Here is a 19,613-nt window from a genome sequence, read left to right as displayed (position 1 = left end):
GCAAATTGACTCTGCGTTTTGATTTGACGTGAAGCCAATTATAGACAGGAAGTATCAAAGATAATCCCCGTAAAATCGCCGATGATATCATTGCCGAGTTGCGACATTATTTTTGTGCAAACAAAGACAAAGTTCATCATAAAAAAATACGGATCTCTAAGATAAGTCTCGTTAACATCCCTTGATATAAAAAATATTAATAAAATTAAATATCAATATTATATACTTACATAATTATAAAATACACAATTATATTTATAATTTATAATTAATTTTAATTTTTTTACGTTTCTCAAATAGTATGATTAAATTCTTTTCTGTTTGTATTTATATCTGCAAAAAATAGAAAATAAATTATTAAACAATATAAAAGTTAAAATATCGCATAAAATGCAAAATTAACAATATCAATTATTAATTAAATATATCTTAGGAAAAATAGACTTATTAAAAAAATATTTCATTCTACATTATTTTATTAAAACATTTGTAATATAGATATGTATGTGTTGTATGTGAGTATGCATCTATGTATATTTCGTATTTCTATTTTACAGGTACAATTAATTATATATTATCTACAGATAATATCTATTATATATACTCTTTTGCCGATTCATGATTTGAAATCATATATCAATTATATGCGCGTTTTTTCATGTAACTTTAAATATAATGCTATATTACTTAACCGAGGTATTCTTTGGCTCGGAAAATTCTCCCACCATTCTGATAGTTGCTATAAGGAAAAAAATATCAGGAACATAATATTTGTTATTAAGTAACCATTTTATCAGCTAATATATACGTTTTAGTCTCGCACCTCCGGTAACTTGAAGCGTCTGACTATCAATTTACATCAGTATTATTAATCGCTATTATTGTAACAGAGATCCTTTAATTTTTTAAATAAAAACGTTATATCCAGTAAGTACATTTTTACACGTCTTTTTCTATCTTTACTAATATTGGTAATCATATATTATTTTCTCTGCAATTTTTTCTTTGTAGATATTCGAATATCCTGAAATACTCTTTAATGATATAGTAATATATTTCTTATAAAGCACATCTATCATATAATTGCTATATTTATCTACATCAATAGAGCATTTGTACATCTGCAATAATCTCTTCAGAACAAGAGATAATTCTATGCGTAATTACGATGGTTCACAGTCAACAGCGATGATCCTAGTCAAAAATATTGCTGCAGAAAATATCTGCCTAACATTTTTATTGAAATCATAAGCAATCAAAGTTGCATTTTCAAGCTATGTTATTTGTTGATTAAAAATATGATTTTTAATTCTCTCTTTTGAAGTAAATATATATATACTTATAAAGAATTTATTTGTTGAAATATATGTGTTATGCTAAAACGACTAAATCACAATTAAAAATTAAAACGCGTTATAGATAAAGATATGAGAATAAAGAATTAATTTTGTTACTATTAATCGAATAATTCATTGATTCTTTTTATAAAATCCATAAAATTTTAAATCGAATATACTTTTGTTTATTATTTTCCACTTTTTGCGAAAAGACCAACCAATATAATATTAATCGTAAATATAAAAAATGTTTTAAATTACAAAACAGTTTCAAAAATTAATGTAACTATTTTCTAAATTAAGACAGGAATGGTATATAATGCTTATTTAATTTAATAAATCTTATTTCAGAATGCCGTAAGGAGTAAACAAAAAACGAAAGAAAAGGGGCGGAGATAAGTTCACTATCGTAGTTCACTCTAAATGAATAGTCCTGTTCTATTTATTAGCTTTAACAAAGAATGTTAAAATACATCAAAATAATTGTCTTTTCCTATGCTAAATGCTACTTTTAATACTTGAATATTTCTCTAGCGCAATCTATAGGACAGATAAATTATCTTTTCTAAGACTCTGATGTTGCGATGTTACGTTGTAAGAATAGCTCGAATATCACGAACATAAAAAGAAAAATTAATTACATTAATTTGTTACTAGATGTTTATTTTTTTTCTTCCTGTTTAACGTCAAAACCCATAGTGATATTAGAGCTATCTGTGAGACTACCAGCTACAGTGAGTATAGGTTCTTCTTGTTGGTTCTTTTCCGAAGACCGTGACGGATTTATATTCAATTTCCAGTTTTCCAGATCCGCATCCGACATGGTCGAGAACGAGCTCTGCCTCGAATAACTAAAACTCGGCTCAGGCTTCGGCACGACGGATTTTGGAGCCGTGACACTTTGAGAGCGCGAAAAGAATTTTCGCTTCTGACAAGTATGCGATCCGCTGCTTTTCTTGGAATCCTTCCTCACGGGAGATCTTGCTGTGTTTGAAGAATCAGGTTTTTGAATGGATAGTTTCGTTCTGTCAGAAGCATTATCGGTCTCTTTAATTCTGACATCGCCATACGATATATCCATACTTTCCACCAAAAAGCTAGAAATAAGCGATTATGACATTATCGATAAGTGTATTCACTTTAGTATTAACTGCATTATTGTATAATCGGATATTCCAGAGGTTTCCTACCGTCCGATTTTCTTATAGCTGCCGCTTAGCTGCTGCTTCACAGGATTAACATTATCTCTTTGCTCGAATATCGATTTAACATCTTGTTTCTTTTGCTCTTCGCTCTGCTTCAAGGTCAACGTGTGATCTTCGTCGTCGTCGATATTTTCACAGACAAGCTCATCGCTACACACGAGCTTCGATTGCGCGCTGCCTGACTGCATCACTTGCGGCATTTGCGTGATCTTGCGTATCTGACCATCCTCGTTACTATAATAATCTGTATATGAGACACTGCCGCGACTTTCTCGATTCTCTTGATCGAGGCGCATACAAAATTCGTTAAAATCGACGTCCAGGCAAGAAGTTGGGGAGAATTTCGGCGGGATAAATAGTTGAGCACTGCGAATGGAGAGACATTTCGTACTGGATATTGTTTAGTACTATTAGTATTCAACTATTATTAATAATAAGATATTATGGAGAAACTAAAACATAAAGTAAACTAACGAGAGTACAATTATAGATAAATATATAATAAAGTCAATTTATATTTAATATATAAAGTTAGTATATTTGCAAAATGTAAGTATACACAATCAAAACAGTTAATTACAACAATCAAATTAATTGGATATAAAAAGAATGGAGATACAAAATTAGAATGAGATAGATTACATAAATATATTTTATGACTCACCTCTCATTACTGATCAAGCTTATAGACATACTGCATTCGCCTGTCGACGTTGGCGCCGGTGACGATGGTTCGGAAGATAGAAAAGATTGCGGTTCGCTACTCCATCCTATGCCTAAATAATGCATAAAGATTATTAAAGTAAAAAAATGATATTATTATCGCACATATAGTTTATACGCACTATTTGGACTAGTAGGCGACGGCATATTTCTGATGTCACATACTTCCGCTTCCCCGAGGGGCTTATACTGTATCGGAGTCGGCGTGATGTACCTGAGAGGTAATAATGTAGTAATATATTTACATATGTGTTTGCGAAAATCAAGTCCATCGTAATTTGCGCATATCATTCCTTTAGCAATCGAATAATAAAATATAACATCTATAAATTCTAGACTTAAATAATATTTATATAAATGAAAAAATAAAATACTTACTTTCGTATGTATATAAAACATGGAATGCGATATTAATTTCTCAAATGATTTTAGAGGAGCGATTTTATTTGAAACACAATGGGAAGTGAAATTCGATTCACGTGTGAAAAGAAAGAAAGCCACTATATACTCACGAGCATGTTTTATATGATGTTTTATGATACCTGACAGCTTCCGTATCGGAAGAGTGATACTCGCGGATGATCCCAGGGCCGAGGGGTGGATTGAGTGACTCGTGTGTCGATCCGGCCGGCGATGACTTGGGCGGTGATGAGGCTGGAGTCCGATACAATGGCGCGGTCGTCATCATCTCCAGGAAAGAGTCCAACTGACGTAGCGACAACGCGTTGTGCAAAGTTTCCAGGGGTCTGATGGGCGGTACTCCACCGAAGCCTTCTATCGCTATTGGTAAAAAATAAAAATTATTTCTATGTTCCATTATTTTATTCCATTATATCTCAAACAGAGAATTTTATTATTGTTTATTTGCGAATTGAATTGTTGTGTATATTGGAAAACGCGGACTGTTTCGGGTAAAATTCAATGTATTTGAAGTGATTTTAGCAAGAATTGTCTACAAAAGTCTAACTATCCATCCCGGAATCATTCTATGATATATAAATATTAAAATTCTTAAATATTAATTAAATGTAACACAGACGTCGAGTATTTGCTCACCGGCAACTGCAGACGCATGCGGTGGCACCATATCCTTGAGGTTCGGCGCGCTCGACGAGCCACTTATTACAGCGGTGCTGAAGAGACTGTTGGCCGATCCGGTGAGTTTCTTGCTGACATTGTAGCCCAACAGCTTGAAATAACTCATCTGTCCGGAGATACTGTGACGGTGGCGCCTTGCTGTGCAGGTAGGATCAGGTTGAATGATCCGAGGTCGCGCGTCTAGGGGAGGAGAAGAGGAATGAGGCTTGGACGCGGGTATCTTGGACGGACGAAGGACTCAGACGTTGATAGACACTTTCGGGCAATGATGACGATTAATCTCGTGGACTGGTATTGATAGTGGTGATAGTGAACGCCATGAAATTGTTATATAAGTAAAGAGTGCATCTTTATTAAAGTCGTATAAAGATCGGAGCTACATAATAAAGCTCTAGATTTTGTCACGGCAGACTCGTGCTCGTGCTCGTGCTCGTGCCCGTGCTTGCATTCGTGTTCGCGTATCAAGAAGAAAAAGAGAGAATATTGATAAAGAGGAAGATAGAGCAGTAACGAGCAAAGCAAATCGGCTAGTGAATATAGGACCGTTCCCATACTAATACTCATGTGAATTACTAAGCAATAATTTCTTTTTGTCTTTTTCTCTCTGTCTTTTTCTGTAAACAGATTTAGAAAAAAAACGAAGGATTAGAGTTAAAGCTCAATAAACTTTAATTAAAATGGGAATAATCCACATTGGATAAAAATAAATTATTGGATGAATAAAAATTGGCGAATAAAAACAGTATGAAAAAAAATCAAGTTAATTGAACAAATCATGTATGCATTATACCGAATTAAACTTTGCAAATATATGTAGAATTGTTGTTTCATTTATATAAGAGCAAACAGTTCCTTAATTATTCCGTTCCTTTTTATAATTTAATTTCGTTTAGCTCGCCTCGCATTACTTGTGTAATACTTACTAATAAAAAGAGACCACAATATAATTGCGATTCAAACTGCACCACTGTGACAAAAAAAATGTGATAATTGACGTGATCAATTTCACATTAATTTCGCAAATCAAGTTTCTTCGCGTTGTAGCATCTGATATTAAATCCACAAAAAATACACAGACATACGAAAGACATACGAAAAAATAATCTAATCGTGTAAAATTTATGTTAATGTGAATAAAAAATTATATAAAAGAGTAAAAATAAATAAATAAATATTTTATTTCGTCTCAAATGTTATCAATTTTTAAAAGTTCAAAACATATATATATATATATATATATATATGTTTTGAACTTAAAAATTCTCATGTATTGACATTTAGATTACAAGATTAGACAATTTTTTCATACATTAATCTGTATAATGGTCTGTTCGTCATCTCACGTTTATCGTTCTTTTGGACTCACCATAGATTTCGACGTGTCTCGAGAGCAAAGTCACTTCGGAGTATGATCGTTCGTATTTTCTGCCGAAGCACCGATACCTGTTGTTGACAGTCCGCTCCAGCACGTTGCTGGGGATCGGATTGAGCAACGAGCAAGGGACGGCAGGTGGTCGTTTATCGTCACGTGCATTGCGAAGCGAGCACGAGGAAGTGAAACTTTCGTTCGGCGAGACCGGCAGCTCCGGCGAGCTGTGCGACTGCGACAGGGTCGCCGGTTTCCTCGGCAGTTCGTCGCGTCGAGGTTCCACCGGAGGATTCGGCTCCGTGGCTGATAATGAATTGCGGTGCGGTGCGATGCGGTGCGGTGCGGTACGATGCAATACGTAGAGGGGAAGAGGGGATGCAAAATACGCAGACATAGATCCAGGTGATAGCGTTATCAGAGGGGTGCAGCATTCGGTGAATGACATCGTGAGAGGGAAGGGAGAAAAAAACAAAAGAGAGAAAGAGCCGATTAAAAAATTAATTTACCGAAGAAACGGAAGAGCGGGACGAATCTTTGGATCAGCGACCCTGTATTCTTGCTATGCGATAAGAAATCAATGCTTTATCAATATTACAAGAATGCAGTTTCATAAACTACGTTTACGTTTTCTTTATGTATTTTTTGCTTTCTATGGAGATTTTTTGTAAATAATTCAGAAATTATATGCTATGAATGTGTAATACATGTATTAAGAATAATAATCTTTGCAATATATGCGTAATATTAATCTTGTTAATCTGAAAAGATTTGTACTCTATTGCAAATATTGTACAAATGTATTAAAATAATAATCTTGTCATTATAAATGAAAAATGTTTGGATAATCGAGAAAATATAATTATTATTATATATAATTATATATAATTATTAGATTGTTGTGATGTTTCGTGTAAAGATTCGTCACCGAGGAAGAGAAATAAAGTAATTAAGGAAAGTGTATACCTTCGACACCCTTTTCGCGTATAGTTTGTAGCTATAGTATGTCGGATTCACGAGTACGCACACAATACAACAACCGTGGCACACGATAGCCATGCAACCAGTAAGCCAACCAAATGACACGACTTTTTACACTTTTTACACTTTAAAAAATTGCCTCATATATTCTGACATTTATTAGAATGCCGAAGCTTGAACGGCATTAGTATATGATCGTGATGATACAATAGAAAGATACGGTATGTCAACGTGTGTCAGTCTGAGTTCTTTTTTGTCTCTTTATAAATTATGTATGAAAAAAAAACTAAAATAAAAATATCATACGCTTTATGAGTTGTCTATTCGGAAGCAAGAAATATCTCGACATTAGAAGATTCAGAAGAAATTCGATGAAAATAGAAGCGATGAAAGATGAAAGCACACGATGAACTTGTATGAAGTGAAATGTATGCAGAAATGTACGAATGTAAGAGAAAAGAGGATGTTGAGAGAGAATAAATGAGATTTAATGCGATATTACTCTTCATTAAGAAAAATTCGACTATTGATGAAGTTGAATAGTATTTCGAATGCGATTTCTGAATACAAGCATACAATTGTACGCGTCTATCTAATACCTATGAATCTCTCCGAGACTTGTAGAGAGTCAATGATGATGACGATGATGGTGCTGATGATAATGATGATGATGAAGATGCTACGATCTCGGGATCGAGGATTCGGGATGGCAGACTGAATGGATCACACGTTACACGTGTGCACATGTGACCCGGACAATCGCCAATATTTTGATTAGTTGGCTTCCACGCGCACAACTATCGCTGAGCAAAGAGTTATTTCAACTGGGAACTTATCGTCTCCTACTTTGGCTTTTGACAAAATACACATCTCTCTCGGCTATACTATATGAAACAAGATACATTAGAAACTTTTCCGGGTAGATCACCCCACCGGATAGATTAACCAGACAGTGCATCTCGTCCGGTTTATATTCTAAAGATTTAGCCATTAAAAAAAATACCATTTTTTTTCTCGTCTACAAAGTACGTGCGATATACTTTTACAAGATTAATTAAAGTAAAAATTATGAAATATCGATAAATGCAAATTGTAACATATCGTGAGAAATTAATTTATAGGCAAAATATACAGAAAATTAATTTATCGAGGAAGGAATGAGATACGTCACAGACTATCAGCTACGAGATATGTATAAGGCGCGAAAGAATTACTTTAATCAGCACTTCGAAGTACCGACAATGTGTGTGTGAAGCGCATAGTACCGATGTATTGTCCAACTACTATGCACATTCTAATTGCAACGAAACTAAAAATCCGTAAAATGATTTGCTTTACATCAGAATTGTGCCAAGATATGAGATCAACTAGTGCACACTAGTCTACTATCGATCACAATGAGGGATTATTTCATTGCAACAGTGTGCATAAGAGTTCCAGATATAAAAAAGACATTGTATTCAAAAAGAAAAAAGACATTGTATTTAAAAAGAAAAGAATAAGTAGAATGATCTACTTCATTAAATAAGAAGAATCATTAAAGTATCATTTCAAGAAAGTTCACGTGTGCATTATCTTGAAGAATCATTCTATATAAAAATTGGTGGCCGATAAACATACCTTCTTTGTTGACCGCGTCCAAGCTCTGATACTGCAGCTTGTCCGCAGCTACAAAAAGAGACAGCAAAACACAGAAAAAAAGTACTGTGGCGACGTTTCACCATCATTTCAATTGCCAGTAATTAGCCCTAAAAGTTCTACGCGTCTAACAATCTTGAATGTTAAAACTTATTTATATTCAACGTCATTATGTTTATGCTCATTGCGAAACCGCACATTATTTGAAAAGAAGACAGAAATATCCCTCGTATTCTACCATTATGGGCATTATGTATAAATCCTATTCATCTTTCTGCACGATATTATGTATGTACAAAATAATATAAGTTGATTTATTATTATAATCTCTATTTCCATTTGTTTAGTATTTGGCAAGAAAATATCAGAACTATGAATCTAATAGTTCGAACTTTAGATGAGAATAAACTGGTATTCTTTTGAAATATTTCTTTAAAATATTTCATAAATATTCTGGAAAATTGATATCTCACACACAATTTCAACTAGAAGTTGTACAATAATCCGTATCAAACTATCGACTCATCAATTTAGAATATCAAATATCAAATATGGTATATTTTAATATATTTTGCTATTAATTGTTACTAGCATAAAATTTATTTCGTGATAAAATATAACTTTGTAATATGAAGCTGTCATACGACTTGATATAAAATCGTCACATAATTTGGGAGAAAGGCATTCATATGTAGCATACTACAGATATAACTGGTGCTATCCAAGGGAGAAAATATATATAAGGGAGAAAATTCGAGTATAACAATTAATAATTATAATCATGCACAAATTATTAATGTGTTAAGGATACTGTATATCTATATACATATTCCATAAATTCATGCGCATGCGTATGCGCACGCGCGCGCGTATACACATACACACAGAACAATTTAACATTGCATCTCGACAAGTTAACATAATGCTCAATTTATTATTAGTATCCTTCACACTTACTTCAAATTTATCGTGAATCTGCTCACTAATGCAATAACTTGCATTCAATAAAGCGTACTTACCTTTCTCGGGTTTCTCTTGCCGCTGATGATCATAGCTTCGCGCTCGTGGTTCCATGATGGTCCCCACCTCTCTACTTCGCCGTTGTCGTTGACTCGCCGCTAATTGACTGCCAAGTCTAGCAGCTTCATGTCCGGCTACGGTTCTAGCGCTGCACGTATAATAATGCGTAATAAAATAATTTATTAGATATTATTATCCAAAAAATGTTTATTAGTGGAAAATGTTTGCATTGAAAAATAGAAAAACGCTGAACACAAGCAGACCTGATGGGAATTGGAGCCGAGCTCTGTAAGAATCCACTATCGAATGGTTCATCCATCATATTCGGATCTAAGTCCATCATGTCAATTGCACGGCTAGTCGTCGGACTATCCAACATAGAGTCCATAGCATCTGTTTCCATTAGCGGCGGAGATGCATCCTGAAAATAATTTTCATGTCGCAAAAGTATTTGAAATGACTCTCTCGCTCTTTCATACACGCACACACACATATATATACGCACGTGTGGGTACATTCATCATTTGTTAAAAATCTAATGTGATGCAAATTGCTATACTTACAGTTTGTACTGTGGGACTCATAAGATCATCCTCTATAATACCCAATTCTGCATCTTCCTCCTCTATGCGAGTACTGCATTGTGAACTAGTGTCCTGGCCAGAACCACCGTTTTCTCCCTTGAAAAATTCCAATATAAAATACATTAATTTGTATTATTATTTTTACATTAGTCAAATAATTCAGAATCTTCGACACTTACCATGTTATGACTGCTCTCATTGCGCGAATGTGGTCTAAATCCAGGACCAGGTGGTAGATTCTTCTGTACGCAACAGTTAACGCCAGGACTAAAATGCAGTTCCACGTGAAAACGTTCTTCGCTGCTTGGATCTTTGGTTGGATCCTCGTACAACATAACAACAACTTGCGACATATAATTCAACTCGGAAACCATGCTGACATATTCCATCGCGCGTCTCCATTGTTCGTCTTTCACGACCTATAAATCAATACGCCAAAAATTAGAAAAAAGTTTAACATAAAATTTTTTCAGTTGTAGCATGTTACTTACATCGAGTAAACCACCATAACGTAACACGGTAAGCAAAGAATGTACATGACTTTCGCTCGTGAAATATAGCCTCGTACGTACATGGCGTCCAGGGCTCGAAACACCATGAGAATATCTATAGAGATTGCATTAATTATTATTTACTGAAGAAATCATATAAGCTAGGAAAAAATTCTCTATAAAAGAACTCGATTATACCTAGGATTGAGCCTATTAACGGACTCTTCAGATTCCTCGATATTTCGTTGTAAGTCTGCTCGTATCTTCTTCAACAAAGGCGTGCATATACCTTGGCCGATGGTTAATTTTTCTTGTACCGTTAAACCATATTCCTACATATTAATAAAATAAATAATATAATAACAAATTTTATTAATATATAATAACTTTGTGGAAAAATAAAATTGAATTTTTATTATTAGCAGCGAAAAAAAATTCTACCTGAGGAATTACAATATCCGCTAAAGATTTAGCGTACGTGTACAATTCTTCTGCGTGTTCAAACTGCAACGTATGATTATTGTGTTGCAAGTCGTATTTTATGCAATCATAGATGTCGGGAACTTTGGAGATATCGAAGCGTTTGTTTTTCGTGCAGAAATCTTTTTCGATCTTTCCCCAGCGACGTCCCATCAGTTCCCACGTTTCACCGTGATAAAGTATCGTGTCTTTCGTCTTTGGGTCTTCCTTTTTAATTCGTACAATGTCCAGAAGCTTTTGAATGAGAGTGTGGACGTGTTGGCAACATCGAACTGGATTCTTAACGAAATCCAAGGCGGCATTGATACTTAACGCATTTCCTGGATTGATCTGTTCACGATCTTCGCGGGTAAATTCCCGATCCTGTTGAAGCAGCTCATGCAAACGCGTTTTCACCCTGTAATGATAAATATCGTGAATATGTAGGGTGAAAGTTAAAATTTAATTACAGGCGCAAAAATAAAAATTTCTTTACTCACATATTCTGATATTTACTGCTATCACAATCATTGTCCAGAAGACCATTGGTATTTGCGCTTTTCACCATTTGTACGAGAATAGGCGTTAGCTCTCCTTCCAATGCAAGTAATCCTTTCGCAAAAGCTGCTGCAGTCATTTGAACGCGTCCCTCATCGCTAGCATAGATTTTCAAATCGTGACGAAACGTGGAATGCAGTCGTAATAAACCCAATCCTTGTGCACCTGCGTATTCACCTATGTTTTTTATACAAAGAAAATAATATCAATATGAAGAAATTCCTCCATGTATAACAGTGATAATTATAAAACGCAACTGCGATTAAACAATTCAAAGTTTACTGTCAAAAGTGATTGTCAAGATGACCTATCGAAGTTCTGATATCGAGATCATCATAAAATAGATGTATTAATTGTGATATTAATTAATATTCCATAAATATCACGAGAATTCATGTCTTTAAATGTTTTAGAGTTACCTTAAAACTCCTGGTGTCATAATTTTCAATAAAAAATTACATTTTGAGAGAAACGTATTGTATACAATGCGTGCATATAATATGTTTTGTGTGAAAAATAAAATAACATTTAGTGTATTATGGTGTTGTAGTGCCATTGAAAACAAAGAAACATTCATTAACATATATGTAGAAAAAGCATGTAGCAAAAATGAAGTGTAATGTACAATGCTAAAATCATGCAACTCCTAAGCTGCCAACAATTCGTCTCGCCGAGTCGAGAGGCAGCTAAGTAGAGTTCAAATAAAAAGATACAAAATTGTGCAAGTGTACTCTTACTGTTAACACGGTCGGATTCTATCATAACATCACTATTTCTAAAAACAGCAATATAATCTATAGAAAACTATAGAATAAGCGTGGATCGTAAATAAAGGTTACCGTGGCTTGGTAACATCTCTGATTCTTCCTCTGAAATAATATTTGAGATAAATTATCCTATATGTGACTCGAGAGAAAATGTAATTACTACATTTTACTAACTACTAGATAAGATATGATTGCCAATATGGTTGTTAGTACCACAACGAGAGATCGCTACACTGACAATTACTTTAAATTGGACAAATTACTTGTATAAATAGCTTTCGTGAATCTCTCACGATATAGTGATTTGTTTAAATAAAAATACTTCAAAATCTCTGATATCAAAATCTCAATAACAATACGCCAATCTTTAAGCTGTCCAATATTTTTGTAATTTGAACATAGCATTCTCAAGATATTAATATAGATAGTACAACTGAGAGATATATTAATACGTACTAAGAGTTTAGAGGCTTTTAGATTACATAATCCATATATATATTATGGATAAAGACCTAGAGCAAGTTTAGCTAACAGAGGAAAGTTATTATAGAAAAATAATCTCCGATACTGTGTAGAAACTTAAAAGCGAGCATGGCAAACATATGAACATAAGATACGAACCACTAAGGTGTCTACCTTGACCACCTGGGTACATGCAGCGAAATATGCGTCCCAGTTCTTCCGCTTGAATACGTCCGGCAGGTGTCAATTCCCCGCCCCACTTCAATATTAGAACGAGGGATGGTTCCCCTAACCGATCTGAAGAAAGATATATATTAATATTAATGCATATTAATGCATATATAATTATATGAAATATGAGAAAATCAATGTGGCATACTAAGATCGCTACCGTCGTCGGAAGAACTTCCTCGCGGTCGTCCTCGCGGTTGGTACTTTAGCTGTACTTTACGATTTATACCAGAGAAATGTCCATACCTATGTAATGTGCAATTAATAATTTTATTATAAATTTATCATATACGAAATTTGCTCAATTATATATAATATTAATAATGAATTATAATCTTTGCGCTACAGTTTACTTATTAATACATACATTTCCAAGACACTTTTGAGTTGTTCCAATTTCCCTTGCTTCTCTTCTAGCTCGGGTCCCGCTGCACGATGCTGTATTTCTGCCAATAAACTACGAGCTGTGTCAAGAATCTCTTGTAACTGCTTAGGTCGTTTTAACTTAACATGACCATGCTTATAGCCATCGTATTTTGCAAATATCTCGAAAAATCTGTAAAGATATTACATTTAATATAATAATCGATTTCTTAATAAAATAACTGATACAGGACAAACGTTCGTACTCACTTTGGATGACGTACTTCTACTTTCATTTTTTGCTTTGGAGTTCTGTCACCATGTCTGATAACTGCTACCACACAACGCAATTCCATCCTATAAATAAATATTTAATAATTAATAATATATTTTAATATATTAGTAACATTATTAATTATAGTATTGAATCGCACTTTTACTAACATTTTGCCGAATGTGGTCGGAACAATAGGAGGGTCATCCAATTGGAAGGGAACGCTCCATGGAATGTGTAATGTAGGGGCCAATTCCCTTAGTATCATATTTCCCAAAATCTTAGCACAGTCGTCATAATACTTATTCGAGTTCTTTACAAAACTAAATCCATTTACATCACACACAAACGATTGACCGTTCGCTCTGCAAATAAAACCGCAATTTTTGTCAATTATATCATTTGACTTTCAGTCATTCATATGAGAAAACGCAATACATTCGCGCCAATGTCAATACTGGTTTCCCGACTGAAGCCAGTGTTGCAACAGAAGTTAAAGCTATTGAATATGTAATGCGATATGTGCTCTAAAATAACATTGATAACATCGACAATTGTCGGCGTATACATCTTTACGTAATATACATCTTAATAATATCGCACAGACATATTCAAAAGAAATTTTACATAAGGAGAATGCATCCTTTAACGCGCATATAATATTTATTATAATATTTATCATGAAAAAAATTGAAAAAAAAATCGCTTAATTTTTTTACATAATTGATGTTGATTACATATACATACCTCAATAAATCGAAACCGCAAACCGTTTGCTTGAAGGCCATACATACTTTTCTACTAATAAGTTTTTCGGCGTTGCTTAATATCACTGGATAACGAATCTCTTTGCCCTCCGAGTCTCTCTCAACCTTGCCATCGAGAGCTGGACTTTTTCTAGCCTCGGCATGAGCGTAATCAGGTCCCACGGTATAAACTTTAACATCAGTACCATCAGTAGGCATAAAATCTTCATAGATATAAGATCCACTCTTACGAACGCGCGATTCTGGCGAATATACGCTACTACGACTGCCTATCTGTATAATGAGCATATATTATTATAAGTATGTTTGCATATTTTTTGTAAATCTTTGATTTTTTCCATTTAAGAAAACAACAAAACATGCTTGCTTCTTACAAATTTGCATTTAAAAAAATCTCATTTATATTTATATATTTAACATGAGAAAATAGATACAATACCTTTCTAAATAATCTCTGACTGCCCCCGCCAGCGGAAGTAGGGTAATAAATATAGATATTATGATCTTCGGCGGATACTGGCTTTTCCACAAATGGTTTATTGAAAGTAACGCCATTCACTTCTACGTGATCTTCCGATTCTACCAATTCATGCTCTGAAATACATTCTACATTCTGCATATGTAAAGATTGAAATATATATATCCAACAAGAATTTCTCTAAACTTATATTTGAACTTTATTGCACTATAATTATTAAATTTCAAAATTTTTAATTGTTGATAATAAAATATTTACAATGCATAATATTTATACTCAAACGAAATTTTACAACTTACGTTTCGTATCTGGCGAATCTCGATCGAGAACAGCGTATCGTGGAATTTCAATATCCTCGCTTTCCAATATGGCATAAACTCTTCTTCGATCCTATGACAATTTTTTTTGTTAATATATGTATATATATATATAATATATAACATTAGACTTGTTAGTATATCTCATAACTTGTATACCTGAATGTCATATTGCATTGGAAGATTATTAATAATAAATGGTTTACGTAAACTTGCATAATTTATAGCTTTATCAAGGGGAAAACCTTTACTATGGAAACTTATCAAGCAGTCGACTATAGGCCAATCTTCTACAGGTTCCTATAAATAAGAGCAGGTACATAAGATATTAGATGTATATTTTGCGCAACATACTCTTTCTTCTCTACAATATAAAAATGTATATTACCTTCAATATCACTTCTTCTGGAAAAACAATAATTTTGATATACTCGAATTCTTCGAGCCTTGTTAAAATCTCTTTCATCGGTTTACTCTGCGATTTTTTCGCCATTGCACATATCCCAACCAAAACTTGTTTTCCCTCTCCTTCCACATCGCTATTACCCATATAAGCATCATCTTGGGTGCACCCTTCTGGTAGTTCCGGCTAGAAAGTAAAACAAATTAACTAAATAACATTTATTCATAAGAATACACTGTATATGCAAATCCTGGTGAGGAATCAATATTAATAAATAAGAAAATTATAACATAATTACATAGAGAAGTTGAAATAAAATTCACTACCATATTGAAAATCAGTGATAGCCAAAGTAGAATACACAAAGCTTGGTTTTTATATAACATATTTTCTAAAAATGAATCTGAAGCTGCTAAACTCCGATATGTAACAAGCAGGGATGAAGATTATAGAATCTTCAAGCTAAATGATGCTCACCCAATATGCCTTTAGACAGGACAGAAATCTAGGCTTGTCATCAGCAGGGCAATTTTCATCGCGAACTCTTGTAAGATTACTCATTATATTCTTTAGTCTGATCTTTCAATAAGTAAGTTATACGTTGATCGCATATGATATTGCCTACATAGAAAGGTAATATGTATCAAGCAATAAAGCGTGAAACAAATTTGGGTGTGATAAAAATCACGTAATTTTTAAATTCGTGATTCAGTATAGAAAACCTTGTTCATCTATACACGATTTAGATCTATTTCCTGTTATTTTTATATTATATTTGTTATATTTCATTTCAAATTAATAAGAAATGCAATATTAAATCATGCAACTACAAGCGAGTTGAAAGCATTTGTTAATCACTGTGAAAAGATTTGAGAATGTTATATATATAAAAAAATTAGAAAAAGCTAAAGAAATTGAATATAATAAAATCTACCTTCAAATTATTATTTGAAATTATTGTAATAAATGAATAGAATATCTCTTATGAAATGTTTATAATGTGTATAACTAAATATCAGACAAATTATTATAGATAACTGTATATAATTATAGATGACTATTATAGATAATAAATATTTAAATTTTAACATTGAAAAAATATAAATCTTTTCTCATCATATAAACATGTAAAAATATCTTGTTTCTATTCAATTATGTAAATAATTATTATTTCTATGATTTTGAGATACACAAAATATGCATATTATACGAAACATAGAGATATGATTCTTACAATACATAATGATAAACTAAATATGGTTAATGTTAAAAACTTTTTTATTAATGTTAAATACTAATAACTTTTTTGTTAGGAATTTTATCACACAATGTACATATATATATTAATTATAAATATACCTTGAAAATAGATATCATTGTTACACGTCTTCAAAAATGTTATATGTTTGATAATCTTCTATATCTACCTTTTTTCAATAATAGATAGTGATTTCATGTCGATAACTGATATCGCAATATTACAAAATGTGATTATAATAACTTATCATAAGCATAAAAAGATAAAAGAAGCAAATAAAAATTATCTATTCTATTCTTGAATGATACTTAAACATCATCATCGCTATTTAAGACTCAAATATTTAATAGCATGTTCATATAGTATTAAAATAATGCATATAATATGCTACATTTCTAATAAAATAAAGATTGCACTGTGTTTGTCTACACAAGTTATGTTCACATAGATTATTAAAGTAATAAACTATAAATCTTTTCTAAATAGCAAATGTAACTTCTAGAAACTTGTCACAATGTTATCAAGATTAGAGAGAGAGAGTTTTAGTTTTATATAATTCAGTTAATGTTAGTAATGTTACAATTAGCACTTGGTCAACATATAAATAAACACATTTCTGTTCTATTTTTATGCAATGAGCAAAATGGCTAAATATCTGCACTGCATGCATTAGTAAAAAGTTTAAAATTAGTTTTTTATATCGTGTATGTGTGTGTGTGCATACCATTCGTGCTCGAATAATTTGTCTTATAATGAGATAAATTCCTATCTGTCCAAACATTACAAAGCTTAGTCTTCTATCAATTATATTCACACTCTACTAGATACAGATTTATTAACATAAATATATATTTTAAATGTCTAAAAAGAGCCTATAGAATCAAAACATTTCTTTAGTACACAACTGTTTACATAACTATTCATATATTTTTATTTTTACTAAAAATAAATATATCGAAAATAAATAGATATGAATAGATCAGTTGTGTTTTTAAATGTGTGGGAAGTATCTACGTATTATAAACATGCATACACATGCAAATATATATTTCTTATACATACATATATATATTTCTAACCTCTATAAAGATAAATTTTTATTTAATATGCATGTAAATATTTGTTGCTTCTATATCAAATAAAAAAATAAATAATGTTTTATCATTTTTTAATCTATTTCTTAATAACCATTCTCAATAACCATTAATTATTACAAATATATGAGTTCTGTGTTATATTACTTTTTTGCTGCCACATGTCATGAGATACAAATCGACTTTGTATATAATTAAAAAATTAAAATAAAAAAAGGAATAATTATTTATATCATATATAACAAAAAAAGAAGAAAACATTTATAATGTTTTATATCTATAAAATTCTATAAATATATAATGTGCTTTTCAGAATAAAAAATAGATTTTAATATGCATCTTATGCAATTTCACACACATGCGTATAAATTTTTCCTGTAACTAAATTTTAATAGTAAAATAATTTTGTACTTACTCTTTTCGATGAGCGATAGATTGAGGGAATAACAGATGGTTGTACTGTATTTATATCTCCTATGTAGAACATTGGTCTGCTTGCATTCCTGAGGCCCTGTGAACAAAAAATCTTGTTAGATACCTGATAAGTGCAAAATTTTATCCTGAGTTAGCACATTTACCTGATAACCATGTTCCAGTTCAGTGTAAGACATGTCAGATCAGATTTCATTGATAGAAGAAACACCCGTTTTGTGTACAGTTAGTTATTAATATCCCGTGCACTAAAAAAATAACTTTCTTATATTATTCACATTAATTAAAAGATAGATTTACATCAAACAATTAATAATTAAATCCAACTACTTGAAAAATGACGATGTTAATAAATTTTTGCTCTATTTCTCTTACAAGTTCTTTTATTCCACGTGAATTTCTTCAACGTCTTCAGGATGCGTTTGTTTAATAATGGCTTATCACTCGGGCCTCGTCTAGCAAACCATAACGAAGCCTATATGCGCATCGATGTTTATAAATTATCTGAAAAATAGGATAAACATATGTTGTGTGTAATGTTTGTACATACTACAAAGTAGATAACCCTTTTTCCTTCGCGTTTGTAGTAACACGATTAATTGCAAATAATGATACATACGATGAGTATATTTACCCGGTAGATTAAATCGAACAATATTACATCGGAATTAGAAGCGTAAGGAAGTTCGTGCAAAACAGCGTCGCAATTTTGCCAAGGCGCATTTACGCCGAGATGCAAATGAACAGGACGTTACTTACAGATTAAAATGGAAATGCAATTCGCGATACTCGTGCTTGTGCGAGACTCGTAATATGACACCAAATACGTGATTCGATATCACGCTTACAAGGATGTTTGAATTTGCGTCTCCATGTGACGTCGATCTCACTTTACACGACATGTGTCAAAATCGAATCTCGATGCGGTGTTCCTCGATCGTAAAATTTTTCTACGCATGCGCCATCGTTCTTGTATTCTGTACATATATACGTAACGCATGCGTATAAATCCTCCATACTCGATTGCTCCTACGTTATGCATTATACTTGATTGACCAATCAGGACGAAAGATTTCTTTGCAGAGATCGTTTCGAATGGTCAAATTTTTAGAAATTTTCGTAGCATAAGGCTAATATTATATTTGTCGTACGACAAATTTTTTAAGCACATTGATTGGCTGCGGAATAGAAAATTTCTAGATTCAAAAAATTATTATCCCGCAACCAATCAATGTGCTTAAAAAATTTGTCGTACGACAAATTTTTTAAACATATTAATTGGCTGCAGAATAGAAAGTTTCTGAAGA

The 19,613-nt window shown here is 32.5% G+C and overlaps 1 protein-coding gene across 25 annotated transcripts; it reads right to left on the bottom strand.

Moving 5' to 3' along the window:
- Positions 1–509: 509 nt before the first annotated feature.
- L(1)g0196 (inositol hexakisphosphate and diphosphoinositol-pentakisphosphate kinase) lies at positions 510–19,260 on the bottom strand. Of its 25 annotated transcripts, none has more exons than XM_083089736.1 (31): positions 18,926–19,260; positions 18,682–18,810; positions 18,453–18,554; positions 18,290–18,385; positions 15,508–15,708; positions 15,279–15,419; positions 15,102–15,192; positions 14,764–14,930; positions 14,305–14,597; positions 13,728–13,922; positions 13,554–13,640; positions 13,288–13,476; positions 13,069–13,166; positions 12,849–12,986; positions 12,300–12,329; positions 11,403–11,637; positions 10,885–11,320; positions 10,642–10,775; positions 10,444–10,558; positions 10,132–10,371; positions 9,932–10,048; positions 9,632–9,789; positions 9,368–9,516; positions 8,331–8,378; positions 5,730–6,035; positions 4,322–4,543; positions 3,808–4,045; positions 3,388–3,479; positions 3,207–3,318; positions 2,528–2,908; positions 510–2,434 (listed from the first exon to the last, which is right to left on the bottom strand). In XM_083089736.1, exons 3-31 carry the CDS (start codon positions 18,483–18,485, stop codon positions 1,999–2,001), a joined length of 5,178 nt encoding a protein of 1,725 aa, XP_082945862.1. In that variant the 5' UTR covers positions 18,486–18,554; positions 18,682–18,810; positions 18,926–19,260; the 3' UTR covers positions 510–1,998. The 25 variants fall into 25 exon arrangements, with proteins under 25 accessions (XP_082945862.1, XP_082945861.1, XP_082945863.1 ...); XM_083089735.1 differs by having other exon boundaries at positions 18,941–19,260; XM_083089737.1 differs by having other exon boundaries at positions 18,637–18,810; positions 19,066–19,260.
- Positions 19,261–19,613: the final 353 nt, after the last annotated feature.

This window comes from Camponotus vicinus, unplaced genomic scaffold, assembly GCF_025532165.1.
Source record: "Camponotus vicinus isolate PSW18456_S1 unplaced genomic scaffold, iyCamVici1.0 SCAF_2, whole genome shotgun sequence".
Taxonomy (NCBI): Eukaryota; Metazoa; Arthropoda; class Insecta; order Hymenoptera; family Formicidae; genus Camponotus; species Camponotus vicinus.
The sequence above is the reverse complement of the archived record's forward strand: the minus strand, read 5'-3'. Positions and strand labels throughout refer to the sequence as shown.